The sequence below is a fragment of the Eschscholzia californica genome, unplaced genomic scaffold, assembly GCF_041429995.1.
Source record: "Eschscholzia californica isolate CP2 unplaced genomic scaffold, dmEscCali1.0.p SCAF_1, whole genome shotgun sequence".
Lineage (NCBI taxonomy): Eukaryota > Viridiplantae > Streptophyta > Magnoliopsida > Ranunculales > Papaveraceae > Eschscholzia > Eschscholzia californica.
This window is the reverse complement of record NW_028238198.1, coordinates 72047971-72069912: the sequence shown is the minus strand read 5'-3', so window position 1 is coordinate 72069912 and position 21942 is coordinate 72047971. Positions and strand designations below refer to the sequence as shown.

Below are 21942 nucleotides of genomic sequence, written 5' to 3'. Positions count from 1 at the left end.
ATCTAAATAGCACTTGTTTTATATTATTGTCAGAAAGCAGAATCCTTGCAGCAGACTAGAAAGAGTTTTGATATGCCTGATATCAGAAAAGAATTGCCTTTTACTGGTTCAAATTTTAGATGAGGAAAAATAATTAAATTGTGTTGATAATAATAAATATAAATATATATAATACCATCTCAGGCATATTCTCAATTTCATTAGTTCAAAAAAAAAAATGTACTCAATTTCATGATTGCCGGCTAACCATATCCATGAGTGCTACGCTCTGACAAAGCATCCCCATGAGTCCCACCTGACACCAACCCAACTTCCCACTATCCATCCTTGACTAACCTAGTTCCCCTCGTTTCAATCAAGCTTGACAACACCAATTTTTTAACATGGAAGAAGCAGGTAATACCTATTATGAAATCACAAGACCTCTTTAGCCATGTTGAATCCACCACCACCCCTCCTCCTTCTTTGATTCATGATCCTGAAACTAACACTGAAATTCCAAACCCAAACTATCTCCAGTGGACTCGAATAGACCAAACTATCATTAGTTGGTTGAATACAACTCTATCTCCTTCAATCCTTTGCCAAACCCCAGATTTTCAAACCTCCAAAGAACTCTTCACCTATCTCCAAGACACTTTTTCTGCACAAAACACTGCTAGAAAATCACAACTGATCTTACATCTTCAAACTATTCAAAAGAATCAACTAACCATGGCAGAATACATTGGAAAAATCAAAGAAATCAAAAGCTATTTCTGCTTCTCATGCTCCTGTTCCTGACATAGAATTAGTTCTTCACACCTTAAGAGGATTGGGACAAGATTATTCTGCATTTGTGACTGCCATTGAAACTAGAGAAAATCTCCCATCTTTTACTCAACTTCAACCTTTACTATATACTCAAGAAATGAAAATGATTCAACTGAATCAATCTTCTTCTTCCACAGCCCTCATTGCCCAAAACCCACAACCAAGTCAACCAAAACCTCCAAACTTTAGAAACCAGAATCATCGTGGGTCTTTCCCACCAAGAGGGGTAAGTCGTGGAGGTCGAGGTAGAGGTCGATCTTATGGCCACCAACAACAACAATGGGCTGCTTCCAACAAATCAGCGAATCGATCTTCGAATACTCAAAACTCTATTCTTGGAAATCCACTACAACATCAAGGTAATCAGGTTGTTTGTCATATTTGTGGTCGAGTAGGACATACTGCATATTATTGCTATCATCGAGAAGATCAGAATTATCAACCGAATGATGTTCCACACTCTCTTGCGGCCTTTCAATCAAATGATGTTGCACTTGATCCAAACTACTACGCAGATTCGGGAGCATCTAATCATATGACCAACGATGCATCATCTATGGTTACACGTGGGCTTTACTATGGTAATGAACATGTGTCTATTGGTAATGGTGAGCTTCTCCCTGTTCAGAATGTTGGTAAAGTAAAACTAGAAACTAATTCGTCTTCGCTTACATTACAAAATGTCCTTTATGTTCCATCTCTTGCCAAGAATCTACTCTCTGTCTCCCAACTTACTAAAGATCTTGATTGCTTGGTTATATTTGATCGATCTCAATTTTTCGTGCAGGATCGACAAACGGGGAAGCTGGTCCTTCACGGCCTTAAAAAGGGAGGCTTATATCAATGTTCGGGAAAGGCGCTTCGTGATTTTCGTACTTCAGTTAGGACCTTGAACTCTTGTTATCTAGGAACCAAAATAAAGGATACCATTTGGCACATGCGCCTTGGTCATCCTCATGTTCGTAGCATTAATAAAATTTTGTCAAATAAAGTGTCTTCCTCTTCAAACAATTTGTCTGACTTCAATATGTGCGAAAGTTGTATTTTATCTAAGCATCATCGTCTACCATACTTACCCTAAAAATCTCACTCTTTAAGTCCTCTTTCTGTCATTCATTCAGATATGTGGGGTCCCTCGCCAGTTATGTCTTCTCTTGGTTTTCGGTATTTCTTAATTTTAGTCGATGAATGCACTCGATATACCTGGTTATATCTTTTGAAAAATAAATCAGATGCTTTTGATTGTTTCAAAATTTTCAAATGTTTTGTTGAGAACCAGTTTCAACGGAAGATTCAAATATTTCAAAGCGATGGAGGGGGAGAATTCTCCTCAACTTCATTTCGTGATTATCTTTCGCACAACGGAATTTTGCATCAATTTTCATGTCCCCATACTCCCCAACAAAATGGGATGGCTGAGAGAAAAATCCGTCATGTGGTCGAAACAGGTTTAGCATTACTTCATCAAAGCCACCTTCCTAAATATTTTTGGGCTGATGCATTTAAAACTGTCGTTTATCTAATAAACCGTTTACCGAGTCCAATTTTGAAAAACAAATCACCATTTCTATCTCTTTTTCATAAAATACCAAATTATGATTTTTTACGGGTATTTGGTTGCCGATGTTATCCTCTTTTAACCCCGTATAGGCAAAATAAGTTGGAGTATAAGTCTCAACCATGTGTCTTCATTGGGTACAGTGATAACCATAAGGGGTATCGATGTTTTGATCCGAAAATCAATCGAGTTTACGTATCGAGGGATGTCCTATTTGATGAGTATTTATTTCCATATGCGTTAACACCAGTTCAAAATGTGTCAAATGAAATAAAAATCAATGAAGCGCCTAGTTGGGTTTTCTTAGAAATCCCTGAACCCATTCCCTCCTAACCCACGAATTCAAATTCATTTCCACATACTTCTGTGCCACCAAACTTCATTCCACCAGAGAACCCAACTTCCTCATCACTCCATAATAGTGAAGCACAATTACCCAACAACAATGAAGTCCCTCACTCTCCTTTAACAGATCACGAGGCTGCTGTCCCGGATGAGATTAATTCTTCTCTTGAAACGGTTGTGACTGATCCATCTTCTTCAATGTCGATTCAGCCGACTCATTCAATGGTCACTCGATCAAAGCTAGGTATTGTAAAGCCAAAGGTAATACCCTCATTATTAGCTTCCAAATACAATATTTCATATGCTCTTTTATCTACGGTACCTTGCTTACCTAAGGAACCAAGTTGTTTCAGTGAAGCGATTAAAGATTAGAACTGGTGTGTTGCAATGACGGATGAATTTAATGCCTTATTACGAAATAAAACGTGGTCGTTGGTACCAAGACATACAAGTATGAATCTTGTCGGGTGTAAATGGGTATATCGCGTCAAAACCAAGAGTGATGGATGTGTTGATCGATTTAAGGCCCGTCTTGTAGCAAAGGGATATGCACAGCAATATGGTCTTGATTATGACGAGACATTTTCTCCGGTAGTAAAACCAGTCACAATAAGATTAATTTTGAGTGTGGCTATTACTAAAGGTTGGCAGATCAAACAACTTGACGTAAAAAATGCTTTCCTTCACGGCTATTTAGATACCGAGGTCTATATGGAACAACCAATCGGTTTCATTAATAAAGCCTATCCTGATTATGTTTGTCGTTTGCACAAGGCTATTTATGGTCTCAAACAAGCGCCTCGTGCATGGTTCACGAGGTTTACTTCTTATCTTCAAGAATTGGGATTCATTAGTTCCAAATCAGATACATCATTATTTACATACCGCACTTCATCGTCCATTATCATATTATTGCTTTATGTAGATGATATTCTTATCACAGGTTCTGATTCAATGCTTTTAAATTCAATCATAGAGAACTTAAATTCACAATTCTCTATGAGTAATCTGGGAGACATTCGTAATTTTCTAGGTATGGAACTCAAAAGAAATCAGTCTGGCCTTCATGTGACTCAGACAAGGTATACTATTGATTTGTTGAATAAAGTTGATTTGCTATTGTCCAAGCCTGTTACAACTCCTTCTCCATGTGGTAAGAAGCTTTCAAAGATTGATGGAACTCCTTTTACTGATGTAACTTTGTATCGTTCACTTGTCGGAGGCCTGCAATATTTATCATTAACGAGACCTGATATTACTTATTCAGTAAATCAAGTATGTCAGTTCATGCAGTCTCCGACTGATGTTCATTTTGGGGTTGTTAAGAGAATTTTACGTTATTTGAAAGGAACTCTTGGCAGGGGCTTATTTTATTCTAATGATTCTACTTCATCAATCGAAAATTTAGATATAAGTTTAACCGCATACTCAGACGCCGATTGGGCGGGTGATCCAGATACTCGGAGATCGGTGACTGGTAGTTGTATTTACCTTGGGAAGCATCTAATTTGTTGGACATCGAAAAAGCAACCGACGGTCTCTCGGAGTAGTACGGAAGAGGAGTATCGGGCAATGGCTTATGCAACAGCTGATATTGCTTGGATTCAATTTCTTCTACGAGATATAGGAATTTCAATGAAAGAGCCGCCAACTTTACATTGTGATAATGTAAGTGCGACTTATATGGCGTACAATCCAGTCTTGCATTCTCGTACTAAACATGTGGATTTAGACTACCATTTCGTAAGGGAACGAGTCAACCGCCGTTCATTACGCGTCTCTTATGTTCCTACTCAGCACCAAGTTGCCGATATTTTTACCAAGGGCCTAATCAAATCTCGACATCGAACTCTCTGTACCAAGCTTTCACTCATGGATCCAGCGGTCTCAGCTTGAGGGGGGATGTTAGGATATATTTGGTATCTATAAATTAGGATCTAGATTCAGTTTAAATTTTGAATTTTAAATGTAAACTGTAGTCAAAGATTATATCCCACAAATCATGTAACAGATTTTGTACTGCAACTATATATATACAAACTCTGAACCTCTAATTGAGGTAGAGAGAATCAATTCATTTACAGTTATATGTATATCTATCAACATAAGAGAGAGATCTCCAAGAAATTGGGCATAGATAAATGTCTACGTCGAGATAAATAACGAGAGTGGTCTACAATGAAAGAGAGAGAGATCTAGAGTGTGAACGACATAGAGATAGTCATTGAGAGAGAGAGAGATAATGAGAGATAAAGAGAGAAAAAAAAAACAACAAGAGAGAGAGAGATAGGGTAACGATGAGTTAAAGAGGAGAAGAGAGGAAAGAGCAGAAACGACAATGGTGGTGGTCGGAATGGTGGTGGTGTAAACTTGTGGTGAAGGTGATAAAGAAGTTGAAGATTAGGGGGCAATGTTAGATCAAGTAAATTTTTGGACTAAAATAAAATATTCCCCCGAGAATGTACAAAAAAACATGAATTACTCTGAGATTATTCTTTATTCCCCAAAGCCGCGACCTTCATCAAAAAGGTTGTGAAAGTTAATGCTCCTACACGCTGATAGAACATCCACATAAACATTTCACTAGAACAACCATTTCATCGTCCCTTCAATTCTCGGCTTTGGTTATCAAACCCTTCATTTTCCTTTCCCTCTCATAATTTCACTTTTTACCTCTCTTAAACAAAAATGACTCCTTATACAAACCCTCACTGAAGGTTGAATGATTCACTTAAGGAAGAACTTACAAGAGTAGCAACAATTATGAACTTCCCAAATTTTTAACACCCAAAGGTTGAAGCATCCCAAATTTTACAAGATCATGACTATCTGAAATAGTTATTGATCCATCTCTAATCAAATTTTATTATAATAGATGTGCTGAAGTGATCTGAATGCCCACGAACTATATGAACAAAGTACTAGTTTTAACATTATAACCCCGAGTTTCTAGTATTGGCAAAACGAAACTTGGCTTTTGTTGTTGTTCTTCAATATTTTGCTAGGTTTTTGTTTATTTGAAGGTAATGTCGAGTTTATTGAAGATAAACTTAGGCTTTGTTGATTTTCATGAGTATTTTGATTTTTCTTCTTCTTTGTGATTTACAGATAAGAACGTGTGTTTAGAAGATTTTTCTCGGGAGTAGTAAATTTAGAATATGAAGTTTCAATTTCATCAATAATTGAGAATATGAATCTATTTATATTCCAATTCACTGCGATGGAAATTTAAGTTTACCTGTACTCATTTTTTGTTTGGTTGATTATGATAAAATCCTAATTCATATTGGAAATCGTAATCCTAGTGAATCTATGTTATAGTTGATAGATCGTGGTTTTGTCGGTTTGTTTTTTTGAAGGGGTGAGATGTTGTATTGGAAGTTGGATCAAACTTGGGACATCGAAAGTAAAAGTTATTTCATGTCTTTTAATAGGTTGTTTTATAATTCTAAATTTCTTTTTTCCTTTTTGTCTTAAGGTTGTTATATGACTCCATTCGATTTTATTGAATTATTTGATACAAAATAATTTTTCACCTGTGAATTATTAAAGTGACAAGTTTTTGTTTCTCGAAACTTTTTATGGTGGCCTCAATATCTATTTTCAAAGCTTATTAGAATCAAGTTCTATGTAGACAAACAAAGTATCAAAAAGAAAAGAATGTAGACCACGAAAGATTTTTTGTTCTCTAGTTCAGTTTCGAATCTATCTTTTGGGTTGACAAAGAGTTAGTAATGGGAGTTAGTAATGGTTATGGGACTTTTAAGGATATATACCTAATATAGTCCAAAGTACTTTACACAATTATAAGTATTTTTTTTCTTCCATGATTTTATGATGCATACAGTGCTTTACGAAATCGTCTGTAGCGGAGGCATGGGTCATGTCTTGTGTATGTACAATGCATATTATTTAGGAAAATTTTGACATTAACACCCATGTTATATCATATTAGGATTACACTCCCGTTTTTTTAACTTTTGATTTACACCCCCACATGGAGTTAACTTCCAGTTACATGTCAGTTGTGTGAATCACACATGTGAATCAGGACAAAAATGCTCTTACGTGCGATTTTGACATTGGCCCCCAATTTTATATCGATATTAAGACCGCACCCTCATTTGTTAAAACTTTTGATTTATACTTTCACGTGGACGAAAAACGTTAATTTCTAGGTAAATGTCAGCCGGGAATCACACATGTGATCAATCAGGACAAAATGCACTTATTTACATTATTTCCATCTCAATACCTTCTTCTTTTTTCTTCCATTAATCAACTTCATCAACCACAGACAACTATTCCCTTCATTGGCTGCCACCACCACCACCACCATCATCATCATCATCATCATCGTCATCTTCTCCGGCCTACGCAACAATCGCCACAATCTTAATCTTCACAAACTACTTGAACTAATTTTCTTGATAATGAATCTTATAATCTTCATCATCTCCAAGTCCATCATTATCAGCACTACCCAAACAATGATTTTGCGAAATTTTGTGAAAAGAGGTATCAACAACTTATACATCCTAAAATGGAGTCATCTCATTTCAAAAATACAGACCAAAGTATGAACAACTTGTACATCCCAAAATGGAGTCACCTCCTTAATAACATATTGACCAGAATGAACTTGTCTTGAAATCATGGCGATCTTCGACTATTGCCACCACCATCATCATCATCATCATCTTCTTAATCAACTCTTAAATTTGATTTCTTCTATAAGCTGACCTTTAACTCAATTATCCTTAATCAACCAAAGAAGGTCTACAACTTTGATCACTGACTAGGTTGATGATGGTTGTGATGGTGGCTTGTGAAGATAAAGATTGTGTCGGTGGATGAGTAGGATGTTGGGAGTCAATGAAAGGGAATGGTTGTCTGTGGTTGATGAAGTTGATTAATAGAATAAAGAAGAATAAGGTATTGAGAAAGAAATTAAAACGCAAATAAGAATATTTTCTCCTGATTCACACGTGTGATTCGACAACTGAAATTAAACTAGAAACTAACGTTTCCCGTCCACTTGGAGATATAAATCAAAAGTTGTTAAAAAACGGGTTGTAGTCCGAATATCGATATAAAAGTGGTGGTCAATGTTAAAATCATACATAAGGCCATTTTTGTCCTGAACTGACATTTAATTAGAAGTTAACGTTTTCCGTTCATGTGGGGGTGTAAATCAAAAGTTTTTAAAAAACAGGGGTATAGTCCTAATATCGATATAAAAGTGGGGGTCAATGTCAAAATCTCCCTATATGAAACTGCAACTTTAGCTACTAGATTATCCACCGGGTTATAAAACTGTTTCGCATTCTATGGTATATCAGCATTCATAAATAACTTGTTGGGAGTTTTCCACCGACCAAGAACTACTAAATCATCTTCCATAATGGAGAAATAAGACAGAGTACTTGCATTCTAGCTTGTTTGGAGTTTGGATACCATGTACCTAGAACGTCTCTAGAGCAATTTTAGCCACACAATCTTGCCATACTTGTGTTGCAACCATATCACCTCTACCACACTATAACGAACTAAAAAGACGTGTATGTTTCAATTACATTAGTACCATTTACAATATTCTACCATCCCAAATCTTGAAGACAAAATGATGATATTCCAATTATTTTAACCCACAGACACACAACGAGAGTAAACTAACACTAGAACTTTGTATTGAGTGTCGTTACCGAGGATGCAATGTGGTAATTGATACCTCATTGACACTCCATGTTGCAGGTTTATTTACCGCTTGTTCTTCACTCTCATTAGAAGAGACAATAGAATTCCCTTCTTGTATTGACAAAAAATGCAGGTTCTGTAGGCAATGCCAATGACAGAGAGTAGCTATTGAGCATCAGAACAACCGACCCCATTGTAGGCCTATCAGATATGTCTTCTTGAACACATAATAAACCAACGTGAATGCATTTCATAACTTCATTCGTTGAACAAATATCCCTCAAGAATGGATCTAAGATTTCTAAAGCTGTTCCATTCTTCCAATGTCTCCATGCCTGCAAGAATTTCTCATCTGTCTTAAGGCTCGACTAATGAATCGTTTAACTTAGTTCGCCGTATCACAAGAGAGAAAGTAAATGACAATACCATTTGTACTTACGTAGCTTAGAAGATCCTGCGCAACTTCTGATTCATAAAAAGAACTTTTCTTCTGTCCCGTTAGGATCTCTAGAACCAAAACACCAAAACTAAACACGTCTGATTTCAAAGAGAACTGCCCGTGCATTGCATACTCAGGAGACATATACCCACTAATCAAAGCATCAAATGAAAATGAAGCTCTATGAGTACACGAAATTACTTCAGAGATCGGTAACTATGAAAAATATCAGCTCATGGCTCGAATACTTACTATGTTCCAACAATTCTATTTGTATTTGCTCGAGATTGATCTGCCACAAAAAGTCTAGCCATGCCAAAATCTGAAATTTTAGGGTTCATATCTAAATCTAGTAATATGTTGCCCGCTTTAAGATCTCGATGAATAATTGTAAGTCGAGAATCCTCGTGAAGATAAAGAAGACCTCTTGCTATCCCTCCTATAATCTTATACCGTATCTCCCAATCCAAGTATGTACGTTTAATCGGATCTGCAATTGCATCCAAGTACCAACCAAGAGACCAAGTTAACCGCTTGTATACGAAGTAATAACTATATATAGTTATATATACTCAAATCACATGTAATAGTTGACAAAATATGATCTGGTATATAAAAGAACCTAGAAAGTAAATATGGAAAAGAGGAGCCAAACCGAATATGAATTGGTCAAGGCTAGCATTTGGCAAGAACTCATAGATGAGTACTTTCTCTGCTCCATCAAAACAAAAACCAAGAAGCCTCACAAGATTCCTGTGCTGAAGTTTAGCTAGTAAAGTGACTTCATTCTTAAATTCTTCTTCACCTTGACCAGAATTTGCAGAGAGACGCTTCACTGCTATTTCTTGCCCATTTAAAAGTTTACCCTGAAAATGACAGTGGAGAAAAGAAAAATGACAAAAAAGGTTAACTTTGAATTCCGCCCCCTCGGAACCACCAATCTAAAGTTGTACTAGAGATCAACAAAGTTAATACCTTGTAAACAGAACCAAATCCTCCCTCCCCAAGTTTATAAGCTTCGGAAAAATCATCTGTAGCTGCCCTTATTATACTGAAATTGAATTGCAAGGATTCTGCACTTCGGATTTCATCGACATCTTCAAAAAGATAACAACAAAAAAGATGTCAATGACGCAACGAAATAACTAAAAATTTCCAATTCGAAAAGTAAAACTTTAAGTATTAAGATATAAAAGTATCAACCAAGATGATATAGATGATTGAAGTTCTATGGCGTAGCTACTGACCTTCGTATTTCTTTTTCGTATTCTTTCTTTTGAGACAAAAGCACCAAAAGCCTATGATGGCCAGTAGTCCAACTACCGACGGAACGACTACGTAAACAACAAGTTTTGATGTATTTTTCCCACTTGCTGCAAATATAAGAACCAATTTCCTTAAGTGATTCATTATGGTAAATAATGTCCTAAAAAACAGGCGACCGAGTGTCAATGACCATTATAACTGTAATACTTCGTTGCGATTAGACCCCTTACCTAATAACACCTGCCTATATGATCTGTATTAACTATGAACATATAGATCGATACAGATATAGCTTAGGAGTCAGACAGAATTGACGTAACAACCCAAGAAAATAAATTTGGAAGTTATGAACTCCGAAAATGAATATCGCAGTCTAATGGGTAGATAATACTAGTGAATTGTAAAGGCTGAAGGAGCAGCAAAAGTTCTTCAACTTTAGCGTTCCATTACGCTGTAACAATGTATGAAAAGTTTTCTTTCCACACAGGGTCTATTGAGTACCATCATCAATTAGTGTCAACTGCAATCAAGTAATTAAAACGTAGGACAAATTCATATATATGGTGAAATAATAATTTAAAATAAGATATATAGGACTTACCGTCTGTTGTTGTGGTGTTTGTCGTGGATACTAGCGGAGGTGCACCAAGAGATGGAGGTGGTGCTGGAGTAACCTTAGATTGATAGAAAGGTTCTGACTCATATCTAAAATTACAACTCGGACGAATAACTCTTCCACCTTGCTTTCCATCACAACATCTTGGTAATTGAGCGATCGCCCCACGGAGACACCTATCGCAGTCACTCAATGATATATCTAATGTGCATTGTACTAGTCCATATACCTTACTAAAGGGGGTAACATTTGTTTCTCTAGTAGCAAAGTAATTAGAAGAGGTACTAGATACAGCTTCCTTCACAATACCATCTAATAAATCACCTAATATACGATTAAACTGATCCGGGTTGGTAACATTATTTGGATTCCAGAGATAAATTTCTGGGTTTTCTTGCATTATAGAGTAATAATATTGATCCGAGTACCTTAACATACATTCATCATACAATATAATGGCTTGTTTCGAGTTTGGACATCTATCACTACCTTTAATATCTTCAACTGCTTTCGAAACACAATCTTGGCATACTTGTGAAGTAACATCACCTCTACATAGAAAAGACCCATAAACAGCATCAGAGTTCCGGCCAACCGTGTAATTGTAGTATCCATTTCGGGTCACTGTATTGTTGCTAGACGATGAAGATAGAGACGGGAGAAGAAGGTTGAGATTAGCTTCAAATGTACTATTGGCAGTGTAGTTACCTCCTAAACATAAGTGATAACGATAACTCGGCGAAGTTTGTGCACTAGTACTGCATAGGCCATTGAATCCTATGATCAAAAGGAACAAAAACCTATCTATATGACCCATTTTCTCTTTTGTCTATCTGTATGTGAAAGTATGAATGTAAATGTTGGGTTTGAAGAGTTTAAATGAATTTGGACTCTTTATGCTAAGTCAATAGAGCAAGAAGGGAGAATTAGATTTAATTTGAGATACCAAGATTGAACAAATCAAAGTTATTTAAAAAATAAATAAAACTCACTACAAAAAATATTTTCATATTTCAATGATGTAACAGATTTTGACAGGAATAGATTGTTAGGAAAGACTTTTGACTGTTGACTAGTAAGGATGAAGGTGTTTACCATTTACTTCTATAACTCTAAAGAAGTGGAAATATATTCAAATATTATCTCTACTAGTCTACTATACCCAACCAAAAAATGTAGAACTCTAGGTGTAGCTAAAAACGCCCGACCTTCGTGTTATTAGCAGACAGTTTATAGTTCTATCACGGTCAATGAACATTGACCCGAACATTTTATAAGCACTTAGGTTTTAGGTGTTTTTTTTTTCAATGTTTTCGTCTGAATAATTTGAAAATAATCAACAAATGTTATTCCTAAATCCTAACCAATTTTCAACCGAAAAAAATCTTTAATGAAGTAAATACACATTCTCTAACCCATTTCCTATGGAACATCATTCAAAAAATTTACCTGCCCGACTACACCTTTTTATATTAGACGATCCGTCTTCATTCCAATGTCACAGTGGGTGCCTTTTCTACGTCTTTGTCGCTCATTCGGATATTAGTTTTCTATGAGGTATCTCAGTCAATTATGCAGCATCCTCGCTCCGTTCATATGGACCAAAACACTCGGTTTATTCGTTACTTGAAAGGAATTCTCGATGATGGGATTCCCTTTTCTTTACTAAATTCCTGGACCTTTCCTGTTTTACTAGCTCAAATTGAGCCCGATCGCTCCACCATTGGTTTCTTTACCATGTTTGGCGCTAGTCAATTATCCTGGCGTTCGAAGAAACAACTGCAGTTTCATGGTCTTCTGCTTCAGCAAAGGATCGTACTCAAGCTTTCATTAATTGTCGAGCTCCAATGGTGAAAATATCTTTTCTGCTATATTTACATTTTCAATCCAGAGCTTTTTAGGTTATTCGCAGACAGTAAGACACTATGGGCACTGCTGCCAATCCATTTTTTATGAAGGAACTAAGATCCACTTTTTTATGAACGAACTAAGCATATCGAACGCGAATTGTCATCGGACCTGAATGATACATAGTTGGGCTTATAAGGGTCCCCACGAGCCACGACCCGACGCTGGTGTGGTCTAGTTTGGATCTGACCAAAATTTAGACTCAGAGACGTAACAAAGAACGAGAGATCACAGAGAAGAGAAGAACCGAGAAAGAAAGAAAGATGATTCGGTGGTTTTGTGCCCTAAAATTGGCCTTGTTTCTTCTCCCACTTGTTTCAGGAGAGCAGTTGAGTTCCAAGGAATGCGAAAATTTAGGGTTTACAGGTTTAGCTCTCTGTTCCGATTGCAACACATTTGCTGAGTATGTCAAAAACGAAGGTATCAATTCCTCTCTCTCTCTCTCTCTCTTGTAATATTGTTAGTAGTACGAAATTGTTACTTTCTATATGCAATGATCTGTAAGAATTTAACATGAAAAATGTATATATTGATGATAGAAATGTTTACTTTTCTGAAATTTATAACTTCTGCTGCAAGTTAATGGCAACCATACAGTTTTTTATTATTGAGATTAGTGATTTCAAGTCCTACACATTGTTTTTTTTTAGATTTGGGATAGTGGGTAGCTTTCTTACTGAAATCTTCTAGTTGTCTTTCATATTCATTTACTATGGATTTGTAGGTGTTTGCACCTACTAGGGCAAATACATTATAAGGTGCAATCGGAGGCTATTTTGATTCCTGATAAAAAAAAAAAAAGGAAGTGTTGTAGGGGCTTTTATTTGCCAATTTCTTGTTGGGATATCTTCATTAACTGAGAATGACGATTACCTAAATTGCTATTAGATATTTAAAGGCATATAGTTATTCAAAATTGTAATTTGCTACCTTTTAGACATATTTTACTATGATGTTTGCTTCATTTTTATGTATCCAGAAACGATGATTGCTAATCTTGTTTTATTTACTTGGTTTCCTCCTACTACGTAATTTTCCTAGTGATCTATATTTGACCGGTATGTCGGATTTACTATAGTTGTGAACCAAAAACCTAAGGGTATGAACCAAGCTCTATCAACTTGGTGTTGTGGAGATCAGTGCCTCAGTGGAGCTGAAGGCCTTTCTGGAACAGATTATAGTAGACAAATAGAGAGAGAAATGTAGATGATTGGAGTCCACTTTATGAACAGAGCGTGGGCGGGCATTGTAGTAAGATTTGAGCACTGGGTTTTGGAGCTTCACAGTGAGTGACAATGGTCAGAGAATTAAGTTCTGGTCCCAAGTTTGGTGCTCAACTTGGGATCTTCTCTTGTCTTCCGTAAAACATTTCGTAAATGCATCACCTACAGTAGTTATCTGGCAGAGATTACCTACAGTAGTTGATAATCTGGCGAAGGCGGCGTTCAATGTTAAAAGGTGTATTATGTTTAGGCAGGAAGCAAACACTATCAATCATCAATTTCTTTGTTGTCCGGTGGCCGTCAAAAATGTGGAGGTTCATCATACACTTATTTCAATCTTCATTGTGCATCCCGACATTGATAGGAATATAATTACCAATGAGATAGATTGAGGATTCCAAATAAGGCAAGAGGTTTGGAAATCTATCCCTCTACGGTCATTTGACCTATTTGGAACATGTGCAGCAATGTTACATATATATGGACAAGAGGGACGACCTATCACCTAAAAGTGCAATCTTCTACAAGCGAGCAGTTTTATTTACCTAGAATAAGGGGACGGGGAAACGATTATTCTTCTAATCTTACCTTTGTAGATCTTACTTATAGTTGGGAGGCTTTGTTTACTGTATAGTTGGGACGGGGAAACGATTATTCTTCTGATCAGTCTCAATAGCAATAAATTATTAATTGACCATTTAGAAAGAGATAAACGTTTGATTAGGTTATACTAAATTCGCCTGTATGTTCTTTTCTTTGCAGAGTTGGTATCAGACTGTAAGAAGTGTTGCACTGAGGATTCTGATGATTCCATGAGCAAGGTATGGCTAACTATATTCAAATTGAATTTCCCTTTTGACTCCTGCAGTTGAAGCTGAAAAACTATGTTTTGGTTTATTTGTTTTGCATTTCCAATTGTACACATTATGATTGAGAATCTTGCATTTTTTACCCCTAGAGAACGAAAAAACGGTATGTTTATTATCTGAGTTGTTGCGAATTATCACAATTCACGAAATAACTATCATATGATAACTGCACTAGATTGAAGGACAATCAAACTCTTCATGAATGCCTTCCCCGTTTGTATACAGATATAACTTCTCATAATCCCTTCAAATGAAACGTCCAATAATACTGTCCTGTTAAACAATTGTTGGAAATTCTAACTAGTTATTAACTTATCAGTAGACAAGTTACTACGCATATATCGCTTGCATTCCTTTGGTGTTCAGAACCAGATAGCTGATTTATTTTTTGAAAACATTTGGTGTGAAGTGTAAACCCCCTATTTGGTTTCTGAATGCTATAGACAGAGATACTAATAGTTCAGCTAAATATATCTTCTGAGAAAGAAAAAACAAGTAACAGAGAGTCAGAGATAAAGATTACAGAATCTTGCATACAGGATTGCACAAGGACGTAAAGTGATCTAATTACTTCATAAATATGATAAAGGCAGACTATTACTGTGAGTTGATTCAAATTAAGTTTATTGATTAGTGTAAAATGTTTCAACTTAGGATTTTTTTTGAAGTTAGGATACTGACAATGAGGAAAGAAGACCACATTGTGACACCTGAACCCGAAGAAGACAGCGTGCCTCAAATTTTAAGTCAAACATAAATGAACTTTTTCACAATATGAACCTCGAAAGGGAAAACACTAGTCAAATTTCTATGACAATATCATTAATCAAACGAGGAGATCTCTGAAAATTTTATGCATTCTCTGAATCTTCTTTAGTTCTTTTTCATCCAAAGTTAGACATTGCTTCAGAATTGTTTGCTGCCCGCTTTTCTCCGAAATAACACAACGTTACCTCCTGATTGGCTCTAATATGAAACTGCAGATTACATATGCTGGTGCAGTGATAGAAGTTTGCATGAGGAAACTTGTATTCTATCCTGAAGTTGTTGGTTTCATCGAGGAGGAAAAGGATCAATTCCCGTCGGTCAAAGTTCAATACATCTTCAATTCTCCCCCCAAACTTGTCATGTTGGATGAAGAGGGTCAACACAAGGAAACCATAAGGTAAGATTGCTTTCTTTGCCTCGAATATTACATGAAAACCTTATTCAATGCCTTTGTCTTAATTTCTTGACTTATCTTGAAGTGAAACCTGACGTATGATTCAGTTGACCTTAAACACGGGGTCATATACCTTCATTTCATCGTTGAGTGGGCATTTGTTGTCACCTGGACATTGTTACCCTCTTTCGCCCTTTTCACATGACTGCGTCTGCGTGTTAAAATTTTCGTATTGATTTTTTTTCTTTTTTGCTTAACCATAGGATTGACAACTGGAAACGTGAACATATACTCCAATTCTTGAGAGGGAAGGTGAAGTCCGCGTCATCGGCAATCTAAGATATGAAATTTGAGATTTTCACTCTTTTGCAGGTTTGTAAAAATTGTTTTGTAACTTGTCTTAATACAGTTTCAATTTGAAGAACAAATATTAGTCAAAAAACATCCATCTGAATAAAGTTTCAACGGGTCGTTAATTTGATACTGTGTATTGTAAGAGATTGCTAATTTTATTTATAAAATTGATGATCTTGGGAAGGATATTTGATTGAAGTTACTCTGCAGATGTAAAATCCTATATTGTAAATGCAAAAATAGGTTGGAACAGGAGCGAGATGCATCTATTACTTGATCCTGCGGAAGTTTACGTATTTAACAGATCGAAAGATGAGTTCATCTTGTTTTTTTTTAACAGAGCAAGATGCATCACCACCACTATCATCACCAGACACATGCTTGAGTGTCCACAAGAGTAGATATTTTGCAGCGCAGAAATTTATTTCGAAAGTAATTGAAGGGTTGGGACTTGGGGGACTTAAAATTACTCCCTCAGTCTCAAAACGAATGACCTAATTTGAAAACCCAACTTTTCAAGGGATCATTTATTGGACTCATTCCTCATGCGGCCACACCAAAATCTCTTCTAATTTTGTTTGGCAACTCAAGGATGACTACCACTTTCTCTCTGTCTTTCTCTGTTTCTCTTTCTCTGCGGTCCTCAGGGAAAATGGTTATGGTTAGGGGAAATGGTGATAGTGTAAGGTGTACACCTACATAGGTAAGAAGTTATCTACAAACACCGCTTGCCTCTTATCTCTGTTTAACACACATCCATCTCTCATGGGTGCGCGACTGTTCTGACCACCTATCAGTGGGTTCACTAGAGTTTCAACAACTTACCTACTAGTCTACGAACCATCACTACCATCTCTTTAGCTGTAGAGAGAGCTGCAAAATCAGGTCAGTTGCAATTCCAGAGGCGGGGTGGGGGGGTAGACGATAGTGGTGGAACCATGTTGGTGATGTGAATAACACTTGACTCACTACAGTGAATTGACCAAGTAAAGGGCGATGTGTGATAAACAAAATCCATGTTTAAAATTAAAATTTCAAGAATTCTTTTCAAATATTTTTATAATTATGTTGTTTGGTTGGCGAAAAAATTTATAATTAGTTTATAAAATTTTCTTTACTCTGGGGTGCCTTTAGAACTATCGAAAATTTGGTAGATCTAAGTTTTCTCCAAGGGTTCGAACTTTAAACAGTCTGACTCAAACCGACCCGACAACTTCAATGTCTCTCCCTTTGTTGTTTTCCAGTACCCAAGCAGCTCTTTGGTGGCGGTGGTAACCTGTAAGTCTTTCGCCACCGCCATGAAAATCTTCCCCAAAAATCTGATTTTCTTTTCTCTTCCATAATGGGTTTTCATTTTCATCTCAAATACTAAGCTTTCTGATTCTTTTCCACTTCATATTGCAGTTGATTGTTCCAGAAAGCTAAACCATCGACCGGGTTTGATCTTCAATCGTTCAATTTGGTTCTCCTATATAGGTACCCTTTTTATATACTTCAAAATCTAATCTTTTGATCATTTTATAATCTGGGTAGGCTTTATTTTTATCTTACAACTAATTCTTGGAGAATTTGGTTCAGAAACTGTAGGAGAAGATTGAAAGAAAAACAGTTTGCTAAAATTGCTAGATACATTTAGCAAACTGGTTAAGAAGTTCTTTATTTTGGGGAGGAATTTTTAGTATACGTAATTAACTATAGATTAAATTTTAGTTTAGAAAAAGAACTGAAGAAGAAATTTTGGGACTTTATCTAATCACTTAGGTTATTGAATATTGAAGTATCAGCATTACTTTACCTTGTTGTGTCTATAGTATTTCTTCTACTATGAATATTGAATATGCAATTCAAATCTATTAATAGAAAATGGGTTCTCTTTTGAGGTTCTATCTGGAGATGGGATAGGAAAATACTGAATTCGTTTGTTTGGATATTGAAACTTCAATCTTTTTGATATCGAATCAATCTTTTCTTTGATCATTGAAGTTTAAGTTGCTAGTCTGAATCTGATGTTAAGTTTACTTGCCATTTTCTTCAAATTTGCAGTTAGCCTGTTATGGCAGTTGCAGACCCGTCACCATCTTTGGAGATTTTAGGTATTTTGAGACTCGTCGCTTACCATTGTTCGAAGTACTTTTCCTTTTCTCGTTTAAACACCTGCAAGTTGGATTAGTTTCTTTCTTCTCATACTAAACCTTTACTTTGCACCAGCTCGAGAGCCGGAAGGTTTCTCTTTATGGAATGGACCTCCATTCGCAAACGGACAACCACATATCAAGCTTGAAAGAGTTCCATGTACCACTTCAAAATATAGTGAAGATGGATCAAGGCTCATGGTGGTTAAATCTGACTCTGGGATTTGCATCTATGATTCCTCCAGCTCTTCTGAGATCAGAACATTTGAAATCCCCAATTTTCTCGCAGCCACCATATCTCCACGAGGGACTTATCTTCAGACCTTTCAGAAATCCACAACACCGCAAGACAAGAATGTTGTCTTGTGGAAGATAGAGACTGGTACTCCTGTTTATCAGCTTTTCCAGAAAAGCATGTCAAAGACCACATGGTACATATTCATTTCATCTTCTTATTTTCATTCAATTCCTTTTAATTTTCGGTTCTTAATGGGTTTTATGTCGAAAGTTGAAACCTTTTGTTCTTGGATCCTTAGGCCCTCACTTCAATTTAGCTCTGATGAATCCATTGCCTGTCGCATGGCAACGAACGAGATCCAATTTTTTGACACTGGAGATTTTTCTAAAGGGATTGCTTATCGGCTCAGAATCCCCAATGTAGCTGCAATTGCGCTCTCAAAGACGCCAGGGTCCCATGTTGCGGCCTTCGTTCCAGAATCGAAGGTTAGTTGTTTAAGTGATACCCCAGGATTGTGATTTGAGAGCCCTATGTTTAAGTTGTTAGATTGATGAACACAATTGACATCCTCTGATAGTAGAAGCTCATCCATTTTCATCCCAAGTATCCCGCGATTCGTTTCAACAAAAATGTTTCTAAATCCGTTTTCTTGAAATACAGGGGATTCCTGCCAGTGTCCAGATATTTGCTTGTGGGAAAGATGCCGGAGCCCAACCAGTGGCTCGACGGAGTTTCTTCCGGTGCTCCACAGTGCAGCTGAGTTGGAATCATGGATCTAGTGGTCTTCTAATTGTTGCACAGTCAGATGTTGATAAAACCAACCAGAGTTACTATGGAGAATCAAAGCTGTACTACTTGAGAACTGATGGAGGCCATGAAGGACTCGTACCCCTTGGTATGTTGGTTAATTAATATTTAAAATACAAATTGTTGGTGTAGTGAGCAAGTGAGGTTACTGATAACGAAGCAGAGATAGCTTGGTTGGTAAGTTAAGTGGAGTGAAACACCACATATTAGAAGCTCAAGTCACCACTTCATCGTTGGAGGATTTGTCTGACCTTAACTTTTGGGCCCCTACATAAGGGAGAAAGAGAACTGGGTAAAAGATAAGAAAAATAGCAAGGTTACTGATTGTTAAATATATTTGCAGGTAAAGAAGGGCCTGTTCATGATGTTCGATGGTCATCTAGCGGTTCAGAATTTGCGGTTATTTATGGATGTATCCTTTCCAACCGCTACATTATATAATTCTACTCTATTTTACCATATGAGAAAGCTATGAGAATGGTGGTTTCAATCTTTCACAATTTTTTTTTTGCTTAATTACCTATTTAACTCTTTTGTTCCTTAACTTACTTTTTACCGAAGTTATGCCGGCAAAAGCGACAGTGTTTGACAAGAAATGCAATCCACTTCTTGAACTTGGAACGGGCCCGTACAATACAATCAGGTGGAACCCGAAAGGGAAGTGTATCCTTCTAAAAGATTCATCTTTGTTTACTCTTTTGCCAGTGGTTTCAACTAATATTCAATGTTTTTGATCCTAAATATGCATCCTGTGACCTCTCTCTTTACTATGAATCTGTGACCTTAATCTCTGGTTTACAGTTCTATGTTTAGCTGGTTTTGGTAACTTGCCCGGAGATATGGTATGTCATTTATATTCTTTCTCCAAGTATTCTCCTCTATACAAATGGAATTTTTACTACGAAGTTATATTGTAATATTCGGACGCACTGCTTGAATTTCTTTGAGATTAAACTTTCCAACTAATAGTCCTTCCTTGTTCTTCTGCTCCATTACGTTACTCTTTAGGCATTCTGGGACTACAAAGAGAAAAAAATGTTGGGTCAAACGAGAGCTGAATTGTCTGTGACTAGTGAATGGTCTCCGGATGGCCGATATTTCATGACTGCCACGACGGCTCCAAGGTTACAGGTTGACAACGGGTACGTGTATATCTTATAGATTGTCCTTTTGTCTGTGTGTCTGTGTGTCTGCTCGCATGCATAAAGTTGACATATACTAGAGAATGAGCTCGCTATACCAAATGTAATATACATATATGTATATAAATAATATGTTCTGGCACTTATCCTGCTTGGCTGCTTGAACATCTGTGTTTCTTTTCGTTCTTTCTGTTTCTTTCAAGTTCATTATGTGACATATTTTTCTATCCTCACTTGAAGGATTAAAATTTTTCTTCACAATGGATCATTGTATTTCAAGAAGATGTATAACAAGCTTTACCAGGTCAGTGTAGTCATATTCCCTCTAAACTACTTTGGAATCGTTTTATTTTCTCCAGCTGTTTTATTTTGCTTTTATGCTCGTTTTATAGGTTGATTGGAAACCACAAGACCCAGAAAAATTCGGTGATATTCCTGAACTCGCTGAAGCCATTGGTTCCTTGAAGATCGACGATAAAAAACAGCAAGGTTTTTACCCCGTCTAGTTATGCAGTGTGAACTCCTAGTTGCTTAAAAAAATATAATTTTTCAATGGATATTCTGTACATGTTTTTGGCTTAACTTTTGCAGGACAAGGTTCAAAGCCTTCCCAAGGATCTGCTAAAGCAAAAACAACTGTAACGAACGCACCTCCACAAAAACCTGCAGCTTATCGACCACCACATGCTAAGGGTGCAGCAGCAATTCAGGCAGAGGTACGCATGCACTTTACATTCCCCATATGCAGCTTCTAGCTATAAAATATGTCTGCATTTGAAAGGGAGGCTTAATTGGCTAGATTATACCCGATCTAAGCTCAAAGTTCGAACCTTTTTTGTCACCGACTTGGTCTGATTAGTTTTTCATTTCCCATATGCAGCTTTTTGGAGGAAGTTCGACCGAGTAAGTATTATCTACTTTTAGTATTGTATATAAGCTGCATAACTAACTCAACTCCGAGCTCTCGTATTAACTTTTTTTTTATTATACATGTTTCATTTATCAGAGAAATGAGCAAAAACGCGTCAAGGAACAAAAAGCGAAGGGAGAAACAGAAGGAGAAAAAGGCAGCAGAAGGTTCTTCTGCTGCTGACAATGGCACATAATTCTCGTAATGTCAGAATTTTCATGCACGGATAGATTCTTTTGATAGCACTTCTCTTGGTTTTTGTATGTAGACAGGGTTGGTCATGTTCAATATTGCCAATCTCGAATGTCTTATTTATTTCTTTATTCTATAACTGTACTTCTTGACGAGAACGAATTTTGCAGAAAGAGATAAACTTTTTTGACAGACAAGTGTATTTGAATTTTCGTAATTGAATGTGTGAAACCAAACTCCTGCTGCATTATTACCGAGAGAGAAAGAGTTT

The 21942-nt window shown here is 36.6% G+C and overlaps 2 protein-coding genes and 1 pseudogene across 4 annotated transcripts; 2 read left to right on the top strand and 1 right to left on the bottom strand.

Moving 5' to 3' along the window:
• Nucleotides 1-8417: 8417 nt before the first annotated feature.
• LOC147568877 (cysteine-rich receptor-like protein kinase 25) lies at nt 8418-11618 on the bottom strand (annotated as a pseudogene). Its single transcript, XR_015231132.1, has 7 exons — nt 10720-11618; nt 10100-10225; nt 9828-9949; nt 9508-9718; nt 9105-9342; nt 8853-9003; nt 8418-8748 (listed from the first exon to the last, which is right to left on the bottom strand). The product of XR_015231132.1 is annotated as a cysteine-rich receptor-like protein kinase 25 (transcript).
• Nucleotides 11619-12659: 1041 nt separating this feature from the next.
• LOC147568876 (selenoprotein family protein) lies at nt 12660-16436 on the top strand. The gene is made up of 4 exons (XM_086655295.1): nt 12660-13062; nt 14628-14686; nt 15718-15899; nt 16160-16436. Exons 1-4 carry the CDS (start codon nt 12906-12908, stop codon nt 16233-16235), a joined length of 474 nt encoding a protein of 157 aa, XP_086511421.1. The 5' UTR covers nt 12660-12905; the 3' UTR covers nt 16236-16436.
• Nucleotides 16437-16633: 197 nt separating this feature from the next.
• Nucleotides 16634-21863, top strand: LOC147568875 (eukaryotic translation initiation factor 2A-like). Of its 2 annotated transcripts, XM_086655288.1 has the most exons (15): nt 17420-17528; nt 17655-17726; nt 18294-18343; nt 18459-18813; nt 18919-19105; nt 19281-19515; nt 19771-19839; nt 19989-20090; nt 20229-20269; nt 20436-20569; nt 20810-20873; nt 20962-21058; nt 21161-21285; nt 21450-21472; nt 21576-21863. In XM_086655288.1, exons 3-15 carry the CDS (start codon nt 18304-18306, stop codon nt 21673-21675), a joined length of 1572 nt encoding a protein of 523 aa, XP_086511414.1. In that variant the 5' UTR covers nt 17420-17528; nt 17655-17726; nt 18294-18303; the 3' UTR covers nt 21676-21863. The 2 variants fall into 2 exon arrangements, with proteins under 2 accessions (XP_086511413.1, XP_086511414.1); XM_086655287.1 differs by having other exon boundaries at nt 16634-17726.
• Nucleotides 21864-21942: the final 79 nt, after the last annotated feature.